Here is an 18,298-nt window from a genome sequence, read left to right as displayed (position 1 = left end):
GGATGTGTTGCTGTGAAACCACTTCTACATAAATGTGAATATCTTGAAAAATGCCCCCCTGAGCTTGAAGGCTACTTCTAGGCAGGTCCTGGGGTAGAGAGGGTTGCTCTGTTTCTGCTACCACCGCTGACAGCAGTGTTCTTTCACTTAAGGCACTCGCTGTTATTTGCAATTGCTATTACATCAAACAGCTCAGCTGTAGTGATGTTAAGCACCGCAAACAAGCCAAGTCAAAGAGAAGTAAATTCATCATCACTGTAGCATTCTTCACACACTTCTGTTACCAGTCTGTGCTTCCCCAGATCAAGGCTGTCTAAAAGCTTCCAAACAAAAAAAAAATCTTCCAGATGTATAAGGGGGGCAAGAGGAATACCACCCCCCAGAAGTTCAACAGCAAGCAGTATCAGCCATCCAAGGATCCATTTTTAATGGGCTGCAGCAGTCCATCTCAGCTGTTTTCCAGAGCTCAGGGGCTCCAAAGCCCCTCTTTCAGGGGAAACAGCCACTTTTTTCCTGCAGTTAATACATTCCAACCACAGCAGTCTGCACTGATCCAGCAAGTTACTCCAACTGAACTTTTACAGTATCTCATTTTAAGGGCTTTGGGTTAAACTGGAAGCAAATCAATTCCTGTTCAGCCAAGACTGACTACATCGGTGAAGTCTTGGTCAAAAATGTTGAGGTGAATTTCAACTGATTTAAAGAGGAGCTGCTTTCAGACATCATTATTACAAGAAGCAGCTAGGTAGCGGTATTTTTGTGACCAGAAAACATTCCCAGTATGGTTTTGCAGAAAAACACTCTGCTTTTCTTAGTGGAGGTGTCGGTTCCTCCTGTAAGATTTACCCTTTTCCCATGTCCCAGTGTGGACTGTAAACCACGTTATTTTCAACAAGAAAGCTCTCTGCAAACAGTCAAAAAAAAAAAAAAAAACAAAAAAAACCACCTGTCAACAGCACGGCTGCCAAGTTGGTCTTCCAGAGATCAGCGCCGTGTTTTGAGACAATAAATACATAATAAAGACACCGACGTTACTTGGTGTGGTCTCAGGCAGTAGCAGACTGAGTTTTTACAGAGAGCTGTGCACACATCACTGCGTGGTCACAAGCTTTACAATCATACCAATGATCCGAGAGCCACGGGGGCACATGCATAAATCCATGCTGGGGTTCTTGATTTTATCCTGCAGCAACTGGTCCAGTTCACAGCGTAGCTCTTTCACCAGCTCAGCGACCTAGCACGTGTGGTAAAACGCAGAGGTGAGCGTAAGGCTCCTGAAATGCAGTTCCTGCACTGCACTGCCAGCATTCTCCCTTGTTTTGTTACCTGGTGAGAGGCAGCCACGAAGCGGATCCATCCGTCATCCAGAGAGATGACAAATTCTCCCTTCTGCAGCTGCATGTGAACCTGCCCGCCTCCGAGCAGGACCAGCGGGTACACGGACACCATGCTGCAGTCTCGGATGAACACGCGGCTGGTCTTGATCTTCTCGTGATACACCAGGTAGGGGCTCTCAAAGTGCCGAGTCTGGAACGGCAGAGCCCCAAAGGCTGTGGTTAACTATCGAGCACTTGTACACAACACCATTGTTACAGCACCACCTCTGTTTTGACCTGCTCGAGCAAATATGGGACTGCCTGCCTCTTCTAAAGCTGAGAGGAACAGCAAATGTACCTAAATGTGTCTGCATGATTAACAGACTCTCTCCAATCCATGAGAGCTGCCATCAACTTTGCCAATTATCCCTTGCTCCTTCCCCCTTTGCAGTGAGCATGTCAGCAATCAGCTAAGTTATCAGTTGCCTCAAGGCCCCAAATTCTTTTCATGCTATGGAGATTTTTATGTGTGCATTTGTTATGTTCTTCTTAAAACAAGCATGATGAACAGTTCAAAGCCTTTATAATCCCAGTTTACAGTTAATGATAAAAATCCCATGCTTTAAGCAAGTAATTTATAACCTGGAAAAGCACTGAATCATCAAAGATGGAGAGAGACAGACAGGCAAGTGTTACCATACATCATGGCAGAGATAGAAGAGCTCTTACCTAAAAATAGCTATTAAGCTAGAAAGAAAATTAACTAAATTTGAGGAGCCATGGAGAAACAGAGTATACCCATGGATTATGAATTATAGATTACAACTAATAAATAACAGTTGATGAAACAAAGCCTGAGGAGGGGAGGGGTTGGGTTACCTACATGTACAAAGTTGCTACACACACGCCATCTCAGTACAGAGGGAAAGCCAGGGAAAAGCATTGCAACGGCATTTCTGTGTGCAGCTTTGTAGACACAGTTATAGCAAAACATGCTCTGCATCTGCTAAGTTCCACTCCAGAAGTTGGAGTTTAACTGTGTGCCCAAGAGGATGCTCTTAACTCTGGAATACACCGTTATTTATAATCCTAGCAGGGGGGCTATTCAATCATGAATAATTTTTAAACATCAAAAGGGACCCTCGCTAATCTCAACTCTTCAAGTAAAGGTGATTTCTTTTTATAAAGACAGTGTTTGTAGAAAAAAAAAAATCCTGACCTGATAATTCACAGATGAAGGGTGAATGTGAACATAACCATCATTTTTGGTAACAAACTTCAGCTCCTCTGCTTTTGGTTGCATTTTGACCGCTCCTGTACTGGTCTTCTGGTATTTGCCCTCTGGCTTTTTCACCTGTAAGGTAGGACAAAAATTTGGAGAAGTCTACTGTACCAGAAAGCTGAATTCACCTTTTTTAACTTATGTTTTAATTTCATCAACAATAGAAATTCTCGAGTAGTAACAAGTCAAGTCACTAGAGACAGATGATACACTCCAGGTGCTGTCTAAACTCTCACAGTTCATTTGTAACCAGGATCTTACAAAAAAATGTAATTTAAAGTAGGTTCTTAACAACACTTGCTGCTGGCATATATGTGACACTGAAAGCTACTGCAGGAACAGCAACAGTATCAAGCAATACAAAGGGAATGTGGTGACCTGGCTCTGACACTACAAGCCGCAAACTTTTGGCAATCTAAACGGGGCTCAAGTCTGCCAGTCGGCCCACGCTGAAAGCCGGCAGTGTGGATGTGCTGCACAGCAGGAGCGTTCTTCTGAATGAAATGAAAGAACTTAAAGAAAAAAAGAAAGAAAAAGGCATTCTTTTACCTGGACAACGTTGGGATACAGCGCAGCACACAACATAGCTGAGATCAGCTTGATGTTCTCTGCATTCGAATTTGCCTATTAAGTTAATGCACAAATTAGGTATCCTATGAGTAAGTCAAAAGACAAAGCCCCATTTCTGGAATGAGTCAATCACTGAAACCAGTTTCCTTCTATAGCAGCACTGCTGTGTTTTACAGGGAAGGACCAGTTTTTGGTCCTAAGGTCTCAGGCTAGACTGAGGCTATCTTGCCCCCTCCATCAATTTGGAGCAAAATTGGAAAGAAACCACAAATTGTCCCAAAGCACAGTGAGGCACCACAGCTACCAAGCCCTTACCACCCATCACGTAGCCCTGGAAGATCTCTCAACGCAATTCTGTTCCCAAAATACGGTCTGCACTAACACTGACATTACCTCTTCTCCTGTGGCATCCAACACACCATCGCCTCCTTGGGACCACTTCCTCTCAATGTCCCGGGCTCTTAATCCCTCCTTCACAAACCCGATGTCAGAAAGCAGTTCTGTGAACTGCCTTTTCAGACTGGCAATTTCCTACAAACAGACAAAGAAAATTTGGTGATGTGTGACCCATGGAGGCAAGAGAGTCTTAACAAGTTCTCAGCTGAGGCACCAGAACTCCCCCTTGGCGTCTCAACCAGTACCTGCAGGAGGCAACAAAAACTGACTTACCTGAAGAACTCTTCCTGATAAGAAGTTCTCCCTGCAGTAGTTGTAGCTTGCTTGAGACCCCTCTTTGGTACTTAAACGCCATCCCTAATTGAGAGGATGGGGAAAACCTTAACTAAAATATAACAGCTTGAATTTCAGTACATCACAAACCTCTGACAGAGGCTACTGACTTTTAGCTCACCTTATAAGCCTGGAGAAGAGCCAGGTAGTCGCTGTTTCCTACTGCAAACTCTAACTTCTTTTTGTTTGCTTCTTCCCTTTTGTCCCAAGGGGACACCTAGACAGGCAGTAACAGATTAATCCTCTCACTCTCCTCACAATGCAGACATGGCATCCCAAGAGCTGCATGGTACACCACCTCTGGTAATTTGACAGCAGCTCACAGGTCAGCCCGAAAATTGTCCCCGTAGACAACACGAAGTAAGAGGCGTTCAAAAATGCCCAGTCAACAGCAGAGTACCTAAGCGCGTTGCCCTGCCTAACCCCAGGAGATCCAAAGGCAAATTTGTGATTGAGCACTTCACAGAAAATATTAACTCATGGCACACGGCCGAAGCGCCAAGGTGAAAAATACAATTTGAAAAATCTTAGCAAGTTAGTGGAGCCGAAGCTCATATAAGAATGCTTGTAATAGAGAAGAGCACAGCAAGTCTAAAATCCACTTGAGTCAGAGAGAAGGTGACAGTAACTTGGGAAATTCAAGAAGCTGGGACTAAGTTATTCTGTTTCAGAATACAGAGACTTATATAATGCCTGGACTTACAACGCTGTACAAAATCTCTTAGAAGCATAAGGAAAACAAAATGCAATTTAATAACTAGAACAATCTATTCCCATTTCTTTCACAACTATCCTTAACATAAACTACTTGCACTCCTAATGATAGCAAATCAAAACCTTAACAAAGTCTGATTTTTCACGCAAGTCCACATTGCAACAGAAGATTAACAGTAAGAGCACCTGTAAGCACAGCGGCTAACTCAAAAAGCCTAAGTGAGAGTGAACATACAGAAAGATCGAATCTGAACTCTGTATTCATAGCTCAGACGTGCCAGCTTCATTATCTTCACTATTTTGTCATTATTTCTAACGGCTTCTAACATTCACTTTCAATTTTTACACTAAATCTGGGCACAACGGATTGGCTGTACTTACTCATTCAGATTAAAACTAATCCCCACATTGTTCCTACTGCTCACTCACAGATAACGTTCATGTCACTGTTGCATGATTTTGTTCATCTGCTTATAACGACTTTTAACGAGCAATGCGTTAACATACAAACAAGGTAGGCTAAAAAGAAGAATTAAAATGCTCAAGTGTTGTCAGTTTCAACTGACAGTCAACGGCCAGTTTCAACAGCATTCACTGTTGTATGAAAGCACTGCTTTCAAAGCCAGGAGCGTGGTTAAGATTACTTACGAAAGGTGACTTGAACGCCAGACTGGCCGCTATAGTTAGTGCAGGATCCAGGCAGCGGAAGATGGTGCCAAACAGCATGAGTTTGCCGATCCTGACATCAACGGGCAGGGAAGCCAAGTGATATCCCAAAGGGGTGAGCTTTTCGTCTGGAGTTAGCGCTCCCAAGTCTTGTAGTCGCAGCTTTGATGCCCGCAAAGACTCAGTTCTAGGGGGCTCAATTAGTCGTGATAAGACAGAGTGAAGACTCTGTGCAGAAAACATCTCCAGAATCTTAATTCTTAAGGAGGGAAAGAAATTAAAAAGAAAAAAAAAAAAAGCAGCTTAGTTCTGTACACAGGACACACGAGCAAGGGTTTATCATAAAACACACTTCTAAGGGAGAATGTAATGTACGGAGACAAACATCTACTGTGGGTCTGGAGTACAGGAACCCAACCGTCTTCTCAGGTGACGAGAGACCTTTTTCTTTTTCTTATTTATTTTTCTTATTTATTTTTCTTATTAGACCTTGTCTAATAAGAGCTAAGGACTGAAGAAGGATCGGGAGACCTGGGGGAGCATACAATTAGATCTCTGGATGCAGAAGCCACGTGATAGCAAGATCAGGAGAACCTGACATCTCCAGAGCAAGTCTCTTGGTTTCCTGATTCTAGAAACTACTTGGTAACAGATGCTCCCTGCGGTGGAGAAAGGACATTCTGCACCCTGGCTCTTCCAGGCAATAGAGGAACTGCTAACAGCTCACCTTAGACAAAGCTGCTCCAAGGGCACTCTCTGTATTTCTGGTAACTGCTCTTTTATGAGCTGATGGTTATAGTGGTGGCTACTGAAAAGATGAAAGCAGACACCTGAGGCTACACGGCCCGCTCGACCTTTCCTTTGCAGAGCATTGGCCCTGGACACAAACGTGTCTTCCAGACTTTCCATTCCTTTGCTTGGGTCATATCTAGAGGAGAGCAAGAAACAGGTTTACATTCAGGAGCACGGAGTGAACAAGCTGGAGCTCAAGCAGACGGATGCTGCCAACTTCTGTATGGATACGGTTCCCACCCATCGCTTTGGATCTGGGTCCAGACTGGCTCCCCCACTTTGCAGCAGCTTTCTGCAGATCAAGCTCCCCTAAGTTTTTCCCAGCTCTTTGGAAAGCTGAAGTATGCAGCTCAAGGCACAGAGCAGGAATGAATCCCAGTACCTTTTCTCTTTCATTTTTCCAGAATCAATCACATAGACCACATCGTCAATGGTGACAGATGTTTCTGCAATGTTTGTAGAGATGATGATTTTGATAACTCCTGCAGGAGGCCTGAGGAACACAGACTGCTGTTCTTCACTGGACAGCGAAGAATGAAGCGGATAAACAACACACCTGGAGGAAAAGTATGAGAGCACGCTCAGTTCATCTTCAGCTTTTTCCCTCCTGGGAACTGTCTGCCTGTACGTACTTTTGCACAAGATACTGCACACAGCCATTCAAAGAACAGCAAACTACTCTGCCGTATCACCTTTAAACACGTTCTAATGGAAGGTGGAGAAATTTTCAGAAGGGAAAGGTCTCGGAATTGAGATGAACAAAAATTCTCTTTTGAAGAGCCCAGAACATGCCATTTGTAAGGCCAGGCTGGAAGAAATCACTCCAGTCAACATTGCCACAGACATCTGTGTGACAACAGTTTAGACAAAGAGATCCAGTTACACCTCCACGTAACAATCTAACGCCAAATACAACCACAATAACAGCTGAAGGCATTTCAGCAAACCTTCTGCAAGAGAACAAGAGCTGAGGTGAAGTTTTCAGCAGTTCCCTGGATCTTGCAGAGCACAGAGTGGAGAACACTCAGCACTAGGATCTCTGAGAACCACAACTTAACCAGATTAATAAAAACTGACACCTTTCAACTTCCTGAGCTGAGGAGAAAAAACAAACAAACAGAACAAGTCACTATGATAGTAGAATAGGAATTACCTTGACTGGGACCTTCATATCACAAACTCATACATTTAATAACCTTTATTTGTCCCCGGATGAAGGTAGGCTTTGTGCAGGAAGCCACTCTTTATTTATGGGTAAAGACTGATAATCTGGGAGCTTTTCTGCCTTACCTATTGCTGTGCCTGTTATTAAAAAGGGCGTTAGACTGGAGCTGCTCATAAAGCATCTTGATTTCTGCTAGACCAGGCAAAAATACCAAGACAGCACCTAAATATGTCAATTTAAAAAATAAAAATAAAAATCAGTCAACAGAAATGACAGCATATGTTGTTATTAACATGCAGAAGGCCCAAGGCAAAACTCCAGTTTTGGCAGTTATTGTACAAGAAGCGTATGGGCTGCAACAATTCCTCATCAAAGACTTTCCAAAGCAGACAATTCTCTCATCTTCCCCATCCTATGCATAGCAGGGGCTTTGTTACTCAGACAGAACTTTTTTTTTCCCCAAAAGTGATCAGTGAATACAGAAACTTTGCATGCAAAACATTAGCTTGGGGCCGTCCACAAGCACACAGCCTCCATGAATCTACTTCTGTTTTTCCCTCAAGGACAGTGAAATTACCTGGGGGGTACGAATGTTTACCAGCAACTATCCACTCCAGCAAGGCTTCAATTAATTCCAGATTAACCTTGTCCAAATCCATGACAGACATTGTTTTCAACACTGTCTTGTTAACCCCTGGGGAAAAAGAAATAAAACACATGGTTAAGTCCATCTCTCATAAAGCACACATGCTGGATACACTGAACCACTGTGGCTGCACAGCCAGCCGCACCTTGGCTTAAACAGTATCTTGCTGAGACTAGGCAGAGGTAGCCTCGTAAGTCACCCAGGGTGTCACATTCCCCCTGTTGTGCTTTCCCCTGTTCCAGCTCTTCCCTTCTTTTCTCGTGCCTTACCAGGGCTCACACCCGCCCTGCACAGAGCCTAGACCAGGATTTATCTACCAGCAGAACGACACGTGCACATTCTAGCGGTAAGAGGAGATGAAAGCCTTCATACAGTCGTCTACTGATACCTTCAAGACTACATTCTCAAGCTCTCTCTTCTCCCTTCCAGTGTTTCTTACACAACTCAAAACCAGACCAATTCCATTCCCGTTCTGAGATGCTGACTGTTCAGCAGGAATCTGAAGAGCAATTGAGAGCAATGACTCTCGCTCATTACCACTGGGAAGCTCACCACAAGGGTGTGCAGAGAGGAGCTCTTCAGGACTAAGCACAGGGATTATTGTGCTGTAGAGAGTGTGTGAAGTTAATGGAAAGGTCTCCCCCTCTCATTAAGCCTTTCGCAGAATGGCTTCTTTTCTCAAGGAAGGCTTGTGATAATGAAGTGATCTCGTTGGTGCTTGAGGAAGATGCATGCTGTGCTTTATGTAAAGCTGCTTCGGCAAGAACAGGTAAAGAGGAGAAAGTGAAAGTCAACCAGGCATCTGAAAAAAAAGGTAGCTGAAAATTGTCCCTTTTCAGATGTTTAAAACCAGTTTGCAGCCAAGATGTTTGTTCTAGTTTAAGAGAATGGTTTCCTTTTTTTTTTTTTTTTTAAGCTGACAGGAGGTTTCTAATTTCACCTAGAAAGTAGCAATCTGCTTAATTTCACCACCATGGAACTCTGAATAATATACATGCAGTCAGCATACAATATTATATGCTAGCATACCATGCTGTTGTACAAATGTTATACGCCAATTTATTAGATTTAAGGAGCTCACCTTTATATCGTGTCAGAAGCTGCTTCAGAGTTAATTTTTGGTCTGGGTCTGAATCCTTGACAGCTGTGTCAGTGGCTTCCAGAAGGCCAGCACGTCTCAGATCCTCCTCTACTTCTTCAAATGCTGTTCTTCTGTGTCTTCCATTCAGTTTGTTTTCTTGCTTTATCTTGCGCCTGTAGGGACTGCTGTCCTCTAAAACATACCTGAACAGCAGAAGAATGTTCAGTGGCAAAGAAAGAAGCCTAACAGTCTCGACGTAATAATTAGCTACAGAGATACAGTATCAAAAATATACCAAGTTCCTCTCAGTTTTATTTAAAAGGCAGCTGCAAAACCAGAGGGAGTAAAAAGACTGGGAATTTTACTTCACACTTATTTCAATTCATGCTACTGCTCCACCTCCATTCTAAGGACAGGAAAAGCAATACTTCTGAACTGGATTCAATTTTACTGGTGGAAAGGCATGGGTAAGCAAGCTGTTAACTCCCTGTGTAGCTCAAGTATTTGGTAGCTTTGACTTTAGGGCAAGGGAGTTCCAGAATAGACTGATGGTCAAAAAAAACTGATCACTTGTAGTGCAACTCTCTCTCTTCTGAGCGCTGACATTTTTAGCCAGCCCTGGGGGTAAAAGGAGAGGTGTTCTGCCATACTGGGATGTTAAGTCTTTTAAAAGCTGTCATGACAAATACTAGGACCGCAAATGTGATCTTAATAGCTAAGCGGGCAGCTCAGAGCAACAATCTGCAAATAATTTACAACAGCTGATCAATTTACTATCTCAAATATCTGAGCAGCTGGGACTCTCCAGTAGCTACAGCTGATAACAGAAATCACTGTCTCACTTTCTGCTGCAAGATGAGGCTTACAAATGGGAACTGTTTGGTACCACGCATCTTTCACCTTCAGTGCTGGAATCTAACTTCACATTTCTTGTGCTTGCCGATGTCTAACCACCACCGAAACAAGAGTGGATGAGAAGTCTGTCAATACACAGGCACTGACAAACTCCTCACGGCAAAGTTCACTTATTCTTGAGTGCTTACGTAGTATCTAATTTAGAAAGGCTTTTTGGCATAGGCATAGACCCCACTGAAGTATAAGAAGTATCTTTTACAGTCAGTGCTTTAGCAGAACTCCAGGACTGCAGGTGATGGGGAAATTTGAGAGGATCTCATTTTTAAATTTACGTACAGATCTAGTGCAGTCTCAAAGCCAACCATGCAACCTCAAATACCAAATACATCCGAGAACATTTGGCAATTCCATACCTCGTCATTGCAATCACATCTTCCAGAAAAAACTGATCCACAGGAAACGTTCGACCTAAAAGGAAACGCAAGAATAAATCTACATGCCACACAACACCCACAGAAGAGTGAAAAGACAAAAGATGACCCTTATTTCACACAGGTTATTATTTTACACACTGGCCTCACAGCTTTAATCCCTACTCCACCTCTGTGACCGAAGAAAACGAACGGGGGACTCTCTGTCTGTACTGTGCTCTTCACTGTAATTTCTGTCTAAAGCAAGCAGTGTATGTTTTCCAACCATGGTTTGGTGACAGGCACACACACTGTCAGAGGAGGGCTGATACGCTTATGGGAAGTTTCAGCTGTGGTGAAATTAGCTCAGGGAACCATGCCATGTGTATCTTGTCATTTTTGGCTTTTTGGGAAGGATATTCTGCTGGTGTAAAGCAAGCACCAAAAACACTCAATTTCCAAGACTTTTCTCATAAATCTCATGAGTCTTTCCTTCTAAGCGCTTGTAATCATAGTTCTTGTAGAAATCCTCATCTTGCCACTTTACAAAATTAGCCCTTGTCTGAAGTCTGAGTTAAAATGATCTTTTTACTATTCACCACTGATTTGCACAGGAATAAAAAACACCTCACAAGCAGAAAAACTGAAACCAAACCTCTAAAACAACAAATGTTGACAAGATAATAAAAATGACTGTTTTCACCTGGTATGTTAATAATTGGACAGGAGTGAAAGTACTGAGAAAAAAGCTCTGCATTCAAGGTGGCACTCATTAGTATAATGCGCAGGTCTGGCCTCTGAACCATTATGTCCTTCAAAACCAGCAGCAAGAAGTCACTGAAGAAAACAAGCAAAAAGACATTTGAATTTCTCCAGTGTTAGCTTTTAGATCTCCTTTTATCCTCCCTATTCTCTCCACTTTCACAGTGTTTTCAACAGCACAGCAGTACCATCAGATCAACAACATGAGCTTCTCAGAATGGATGGAGGCTAATAATGCAGTATATTAACGGAAGCCAATCTGCTTATTTTCTGGCTTTTCCTTACTAGAGGGTAAGGATTACTTGGCAAATTTATTTAAACAATGAAAAGCTCTGGTTACATTATAAATTAATTGCAATAATGACAAGAGCACTAGATAACAAACTAACTGAAAGTAATAAATGAGTCATTTTTGCTCCTTCCCTACTGGAAGAGCCTCTTGAACTTATCCACTCTTCCCTGCTCACTGTATTTTCCCCTATATATTATAGCTTTTGTGGCATGCCTAGAGAACAGGCTTCCAAATGATTTTAGATGAGAAGAAAGAAGAAATCTTGAGAGATGCACATCCTTTTACGAGGCTAAAATACAACCTGAGCTGTAGAGTAACAGGTCACAGTCAAAGTCTCCTCAGAACCCACTGCATTTCAGTGTTTCACAAGGAAAGCATCAAAGAAAAGGGCCCTTGCCACTTAGTTTTCAGAGAGAAAAAAAAGCTCCCAAAAGGAGGAATGTGAAGAATTAAGGTATTTGGTAAAAGCTGAAACGAAGGAGGAATAAGAAGCAGACAACTGTGGTTAAGAAGTTACAGACCTCTCCAGCCCTATTCAAAACTTCTTTTCAACAGCACTGCCAGGTACTGGCAGATTGGAAGCACAGAAATTAAGAGAGATGTGCTTTCTTTGCAAACTGCTACAACACAACATCCTGTTGCCCCAAAACAAAAACCTAAAACCGGACTCCTCCCACTACCCCACATTACTGCCATGAATGACTTCAGATGCTTGGATCTTAATCACCTTTATCCTTCTGATTGCGTTTCTTCATTTTGCTTACGGGATAAAAGATTATTTACCTTTCTTCCGTTCGTTCGTGAACTTCATCGACAATAACATGCGTGATTCCCTGCAGTGTCAGATCTCCTTCCAGCCTTCTCAACAGCACACCAGTAGTGCAGTACAACAGTCTGGTAGCTGAGGACTGGAAAGGTGAAACAAAGCACTTGGTTGAACTTTGCACAACTTAATATAGTGCAAAGAGAGCGCCACTGTAAAGTGTTCAGTTTCAGCTGACTGCCAGCTATGACAGACGAGAAACATACAATTCTTGCTGGAGACAGAACCGGACAATTTTTCTTTGATGACTATACCTTAAGAGTATCTGCTTCTTACCTAAGAGCATTGCTAACTATAACATGTAAACAAAGAAATCTGAACTGTTTTTCCTTTGGAATTTGCTTTGTGATAAAAAAACTCAGATCTCTGTCCCTAGAAAGATTCAATGAATCTGAGCATGCAATTTTACACATATTTCTTGGAAAAAAGCAATCAGCTGGAATGAAGATAAAATTTCACTTCCAGGACACCGGTTTAAATTCAGTTCCTCCTTCTGGTTGACTGATGCTGTAAGCTTCAATCTCCACTTGGAGACAAATGGGAACAGAGATGTGGAAATGAAGTCAGCAGCCTCAGACAACCTTTCCGAGGACAGAAGTATTACTCATACCCTCAGACCCTTCATCCACAGTCTCAACAGAAACAACACGACAAGTCACAGTACTTCCACTCTCATTCTGTAAAGCGGACCATGCAAATGGGGATGAAATAAAACAAGATGTATTTTACAATATAATATAAAACAGCTGATAAACACTTGCTGATCTTACTATATAGTGGATACAGGACAGAGATTCTGTATGCTAGACAAACACCACACATGTTTTAATAGAACTAAATGAAAAGCCAACAAGCAAAGCATACATGCCTTTACGCTTTCTAGGCGGATCTGATATCCGACAGTCAGCCCAATCCGTTCTGTTCTTTCTTTGGCTACACGTTCAGCCACTGAAATGGCAGAGATCCTGCGAGGCTGAGTACAGATGATGTTTGCAACTTTGTTTGGAGAACCTTGCAGTGAAGCATCCAAAATAAACTGAGGAATCTGAGTGGTTTTCCCACATCTGCATGACAAAATCAGGCATCAATTAAAAGCAAACAAACAAATAAACAAACAATAAATATCTTCCACCCACATCGATTAAGATGACTGTATTCCACTTGAAATTTGTTTCGTTAATGTCGTATTTTATACAAACCTTGTCTATGATTGCTGTCACTGGTCATGGATGAACTACAACCCTAGCCTTTTCAAGACACGGCTACGTGTTGCATTCTTCTGTGTATAGTTTGATACATGAAGTCTGTTATGTACAACCACACCCTTACCCTGTCATGCCGCTCACGACAAGAACTTGGTAGCTCTTCATGAAATCAAGAATGGTTTCTCTTTCTTGCCATGCAGGGAGCTTCTGTCTTTCATGCAACATGGACTGGAAGCGTCTAGAAGACTGATACACAGAAAACAACATAGAAAAAATGGTACTTGTGGACAGTCCTGCCCTAGATTCAACGATTTTAGATGTTAACAGTCCTGGCTTTAATCTGACTTCCTGCATACAATAACCCACCATTTCTTTTCCTTGCATCATGTTTTTCTACGAAGTAGAGCAAAAGGATACATTCTAAAAAGCCAAACTGCTGCTGCTGTTATTCTCAGAAGTACTGAATGTATCTTAGCAAGCAGAAGTACTCTGAGCAATCTTCTACCAAGGTATACTCAGATAAAAGCTCCCAGATAAAAACTGCAATTGGTTTTTCTTTTCTAACTCTGACAGCAGCAAAACTCAGCTTTGCAAGATTCCTTACTGGTTGCTCAAAGGCAGCAGAATTGTATTGATGAACTTGCAGCTTCTGCATCAAGACCAAGATGCAGAATGAATTGTTAGCTGAACTACTGGAAGATGAGCAGCACGGTAGTAAGAAAACAACTGGAGTGAAACAGCAGCTCCTTGTTTTAATATTTATTTCTCTAAAGCAAGCATGAAAACAGGTATTCTGTTCTGTATACTATACCTTTTTCAGCCGAAACTGCGTGCAGAGTTTAACATTTTCATTATACAGAGACTTTGCTTGCACGTCATACTTTCTGGAAAGTTTTTTCTTGAGGTTCACGTAACTCTCATTCTCCACGACAACTTGTTCAGGCTCATCTTCCTCCTCCTCTTCTGCCACTTCTTCTTCCTCCTGAGGCTCTGTCACTGTTGAGGCTTGAGACAGAGAACATACAGTTAGGTATTCTTATTATGAAGATACATGACCCCATCAGCACTGTAGAGAAAAGACACACATTCCAGGAGCATTTTCAATAAAGAATGCTGCTAGGCAGGAGATGAGGATCTACAGGACAGTTTTTGACACGCATTTAGTTCAACACTACCAGCAAAGCTCCCCTCACCCTGTCAAACAAAGCACAACTTCTCCAGCTCCATTCCACTTGTCGCTGCACCTGCACCAGCGCTGCTCTGCAGCACCATGGTCTGGGTGGCTGCGTGGTGAACCTGACTGGCAACATTTTGCCTTCCTGAGTGTTTTTCATCCACTGCAGCTCCCCTCTCCAATCCACTGCATGACCACTTCTATGCAGCACAATACTGCGATGGCAACGCCAGCCTAAACTAATTAAAACTACGCTTTAAGTGGTAGGCCACTGCCAAGTACTTTTAAACCAAGGCTGAAACTGGACCAGACACTTTGGTTCCTACTGTGTATCAAATTTCTATTTTTCTGTGGAGCTGTTAAAAAAAAAAAAAGGAATAATCTATTTTCACTATTCAGGTGCTCTAAAACGTGCTGCTGTTATTCTCACAAGCTCTCTTTAAACAAGTTTGCCTTAGATAAAACAGCTTTGGAATTGACAGCTAGGTCATCTATGCTATGAAGTTGCTTGTCAGCCTGCCATAAAAGACAGAGCGCTGCAACTCTCCCCCTAAAAAAAAAAGTACCAAGAGAACCAATGCAGACTTGTTTGCAACATTTACTCAGCTTTACATCCAACTTTACAAAATTAATTGTGAGGAAGGGTTGGTAATCGTATTTTTTCTTCTAAAAAGATGCTTCTCAATTGGTGAGTAGCAGATGCACAAAAGCTTGCAAACAACCTGCCCCACTCCCTTCCAAACACACAGCACGCCAGTCTTGGTGAGCTCACATCCCACCTCTCAATGGCTTTTTAATCGAGCGTGTGGGAACAGGCCTCGTTCACTCTGCCAACCTGAAGTCATTACTTCTACACCCCTTTAGCTCACTTCTCGCCAGCAGAAAACCCTTCTGCTGCAGCTTTATTAAGAAAGGGACTTCCTGCAGCACAGGCAGATTATAGATCTGGCTCACCACATGACCTTAATTCCAGAAATAGATTTGGAAGAGGCACCTGATTCTGCTCCTTGCGTTCTCCTTTTTTTTTTTTTTTTTAACCCAGAACCCCTAGAGGGAAATTTGGTGTACCTTCTGACATTTGGTTTGAAGCAGACGTCCTCTCTGCATGTAGCTTTCCTGGAGGCGTTGCCAGCAGGGACACTGGAGGAGTGCTGTATTTGTGGTGAGTATTTTCAAGTAACTCGCTTATTTCAGATTCATCTTCTAAGCAAGTCACCAACGCGTATACCACAGGTTCGTGAGACTCTGCAGCTACCAAGGCCTTCCCAAAAAGGAATTCAGCAATGTGCAATCGACAGGCGAGAGGTAGATTCTCATCAGTGGAATAAAATGCCACAAGAGGTGCCTGCAGTGGATACTTGTTTTCTTCAGGAAATCTTACTTCAAGTTCATATATGGGACCATCACTGTTAGTTCTGAGATGAGAATCATCTACAGAGTTCTTGGCTGATCTCAGTGGGTGGTTTGGAGGGAATTCATGTCCGAATCTGCATTTTGAACCAAACTTGCAGCCTCCTTGGAGATAAAATTTACATATTTCTTTTGAAGTCTGCTTTGCTGTGTCCCTCGTACAACCACCCTTTTGTTTAGATTTGCTGAGCCTGTTCGTTAGGTATTCCAGTTCCAATCCAAAAGTCCAAACTCTGTTTTGAATTCTTTCTACAAATTTTTCTCCATAGATTGACCGGAGGACAAACGCCTCTTCTTGTCTCTGTTCTAAACATTCTTCTCGACTGGCCTGAGCAGCTGCTGTATAAACCTGCATCTTCTCTCCATATCTCTCGGCAAAGCACTGCAGCAGCAAATGCTCCAAAGACGCCCCAATATTACCATTGCAGGATCTCAGTACGGTCCTACAACGCTCACTGTCAAAACCGTACCTGCAACAAAACAGAGACAACGTGGCAACAAGTGAGTGACAGACTACGAAACAAAATAACCACAGATCTCCTTCACTAGGCTGGCAGTAAGGAAGCATCTAAGGCATGAGATCCTATTGCTACTACTGAAAAAACAGAACTCCCACAGTCTGTTGTTTATAAGGTAATAAATTAGTTTATGGGGCAACTGTCTCGCATCTCAGAATGTAGCACATAACAGTTACATGGCTGTATTTCCCACTTGAACTGTATAAATAAAGCTCTTCAGAAAAAAAAACTGAGTCCTCTCACATAGAAAATGCTCGCAAACAAAGAAAAAATAGTTAATAAATGTTCATATCTGAGCAAAATCGATGAAGAAAGATTACAAGTTTTCCAAATTATACCTATCTGAAGAAACATACATAACAGCAATGCTTCCTAAGCTTTCCCTAATACCGGTTTCATGATCTTAGAGGAAGAATTGAAAAAAAATCACTGTAAAAATGATAGAATGATTTATTTTCATAAAACCATTATTTCAAGTTCATCCAGTTGAGGATCAAATTTGCAGGAAATACAAGCCTAGCAGTTCAGCACATGGAACTTCCCTGGAGTCAAGCGGAGTTCCAAGCACTGAGGGCTTACAGTGCTGAGACTAACGATTTACCTCTTCGGGATACCAGTTATTCACTGAAAAGACTCACCTGGAGAGTTTGTGCACAGCAAACGCAGACACTTCACTTTCCACAATTTTGTGCTCAGCTGCCTCAGCAGAAGACCTTGGCGTTACGTCAGAAACTTCCTGATCTGCTGACCAGCACTGTTCATCATCAAGGTAATCAGGTTCGTCATCGTCTTCTCCAGAACCAGCTACTCTGATAAAAAAGAGTTATCAAATTAAAATGAAATAAGAAAAAATTGTATTGCTGAATAGACAAAAAATTATTCCCCTCTAATTTTAAATCCTCTACTCAAATGGGGAATTCTACTATTCCTTTCCCATAGTTAATATTGTAGAGGAACAGAGTGGACGTGAAATCACAGGATTTAAGATAATATTAAAAGTTAAGGGGTAAAAAAAGAACACTTTTTATTTCTACCAGTGTGCCTATTAAAGCGTCTAGAAGAAGTGCCTCTGTTTAAACTAACTCTGATTCAGGAGCCAGATCCTGCCCTTGAAGCTCCCGAAGAAGTTCCTTCACTCTTCTCTGATTCTCTGTTGTCATATGTATGGTCTGCAGAGGCATTTTGGCTTCAGGTCTCTGTTTCGTTTGCCCTCCTCTTCTGGCAGAGGCACTTGATCTGAAAATTAAAATTAAAACAGAACACAACAATGAGTTATTTGCCTGGTTCAAAGGATGCTGACTGAATAGGTATGTGAAGCTGAACGTTAGCATCCAACTCTGTGTTTCAAAGCAGGAAAAGGAAAATAGGACACTTCTGTCACCTAAGGAGTGTTCAGTTGGGTTCATTCTTACACGACCAGGATGTGTACACCTGTGTCTGTGCACAAACAGACGCATATATGGAGTTTATCCTATGCCACATGCAAAGTGATTTAGTAAACACTTTGCAAGGTTGTGCTCTTCTCAGACTAAGTACAGCCAAGTATTTCTAAGACAGATTGGTCACAATACATTCTGGATACCAAATTAATTTTAATCGTTCAGCTTCTTCTTTGGAATACAAAGAAATGAATATCCCATGTTTATTAGTGCACTCTGATCAAATATGTTTTGAAATAATTTCATGGGCAAAGAAGAAAATCAGAGCTTCAAATCTTATTTTTTTTTTTAAAAAAAGAGCTTTCCCAGCTATAAAATGTTTAAAAATTTAATCAAAAGATGCATGTAAAAATTGCTTCATTCTGAAACAGCTTCAGCATCCATTCACTGTTCTGCATATTCAAACACCTACAAATTAACAAAGGACCTGGTTTCCAGCCTTGGCTCCT

General features: G+C 42.0%; 1 protein-coding gene across 3 annotated transcripts in view; it reads right to left on the bottom strand.

Annotated features, from left to right (window-relative positions):
* Positions 1–1,039: 1,039 nt before the first annotated feature.
* DHX57 (DExH-box helicase 57) overlaps positions 1,040–18,298 on the bottom strand; it is a 68,931-nt gene continuing 51,672 nt past the window's right edge. The window contains exons 2-24 of one of the 3 annotated variants that reach the window (XM_080584579.1): positions 18,277–18,298; positions 17,494–17,646; positions 17,049–17,219; positions 15,551–16,362; positions 14,120–14,313; positions 13,433–13,554; positions 12,972–13,167; positions 12,064–12,188; positions 10,930–11,063; positions 10,230–10,284; positions 8,962–9,164; positions 7,812–7,928; positions 7,360–7,456; positions 6,452–6,625; positions 6,005–6,205; positions 5,260–5,536; positions 4,019–4,114; positions 3,838–3,921; positions 3,562–3,699; positions 3,148–3,222; positions 2,536–2,670; positions 1,327–1,527; positions 1,040–1,234 (exon numbers count right to left, since the gene is read on the bottom strand). The exon at positions 18,277–18,298 is cut by the window's right edge and continues 3 nt beyond it. In XM_080584579.1, the coding sequence (XP_080440705.1) occupies positions 1,091–1,234; positions 1,327–1,527; positions 2,536–2,670; positions 3,148–3,222; positions 3,562–3,699; positions 3,838–3,921; positions 4,019–4,114; positions 5,260–5,536; positions 6,005–6,205; positions 6,452–6,625; positions 7,360–7,456; positions 7,812–7,928; positions 8,962–9,164; positions 10,230–10,284; positions 10,930–11,063; positions 12,064–12,188; positions 12,972–13,167; positions 13,433–13,554; positions 14,120–14,313; positions 15,551–16,362; positions 17,049–17,219; positions 17,494–17,646; positions 18,277–18,298 (3,926 nt within the window). In that variant the 3' untranslated portion in view covers positions 1,040–1,090. Of the gene's footprint in view, positions 1,235–1,326; positions 1,528–2,535; positions 2,671–3,147; positions 3,223–3,561; positions 3,700–3,837; positions 3,945–4,018; positions 4,115–5,259; positions 5,537–6,004; positions 6,206–6,451; positions 6,626–7,359; positions 7,457–7,811; positions 7,929–8,961; positions 9,165–10,229; positions 10,285–10,929; positions 11,064–12,063; positions 12,189–12,971; positions 13,168–13,432; positions 13,555–14,119; positions 14,314–15,550; positions 16,363–17,048; positions 17,220–17,493; positions 17,647–18,261 lie in introns of those variants that run through there. The other 2 variants (XM_080584580.1, XR_013948265.1) reach the window with 2 other exon arrangements.

This window comes from Anser brachyrhynchus (genome assembly GCF_964034855.1).
Source record: "Anser brachyrhynchus genome assembly, chromosome: 3".
NCBI lineage: Eukaryota > Metazoa > Chordata > Aves > Anseriformes > Anatidae > Anser > Anser brachyrhynchus.
This window is presented reverse-complemented; position numbering and strand designations above follow the sequence as displayed.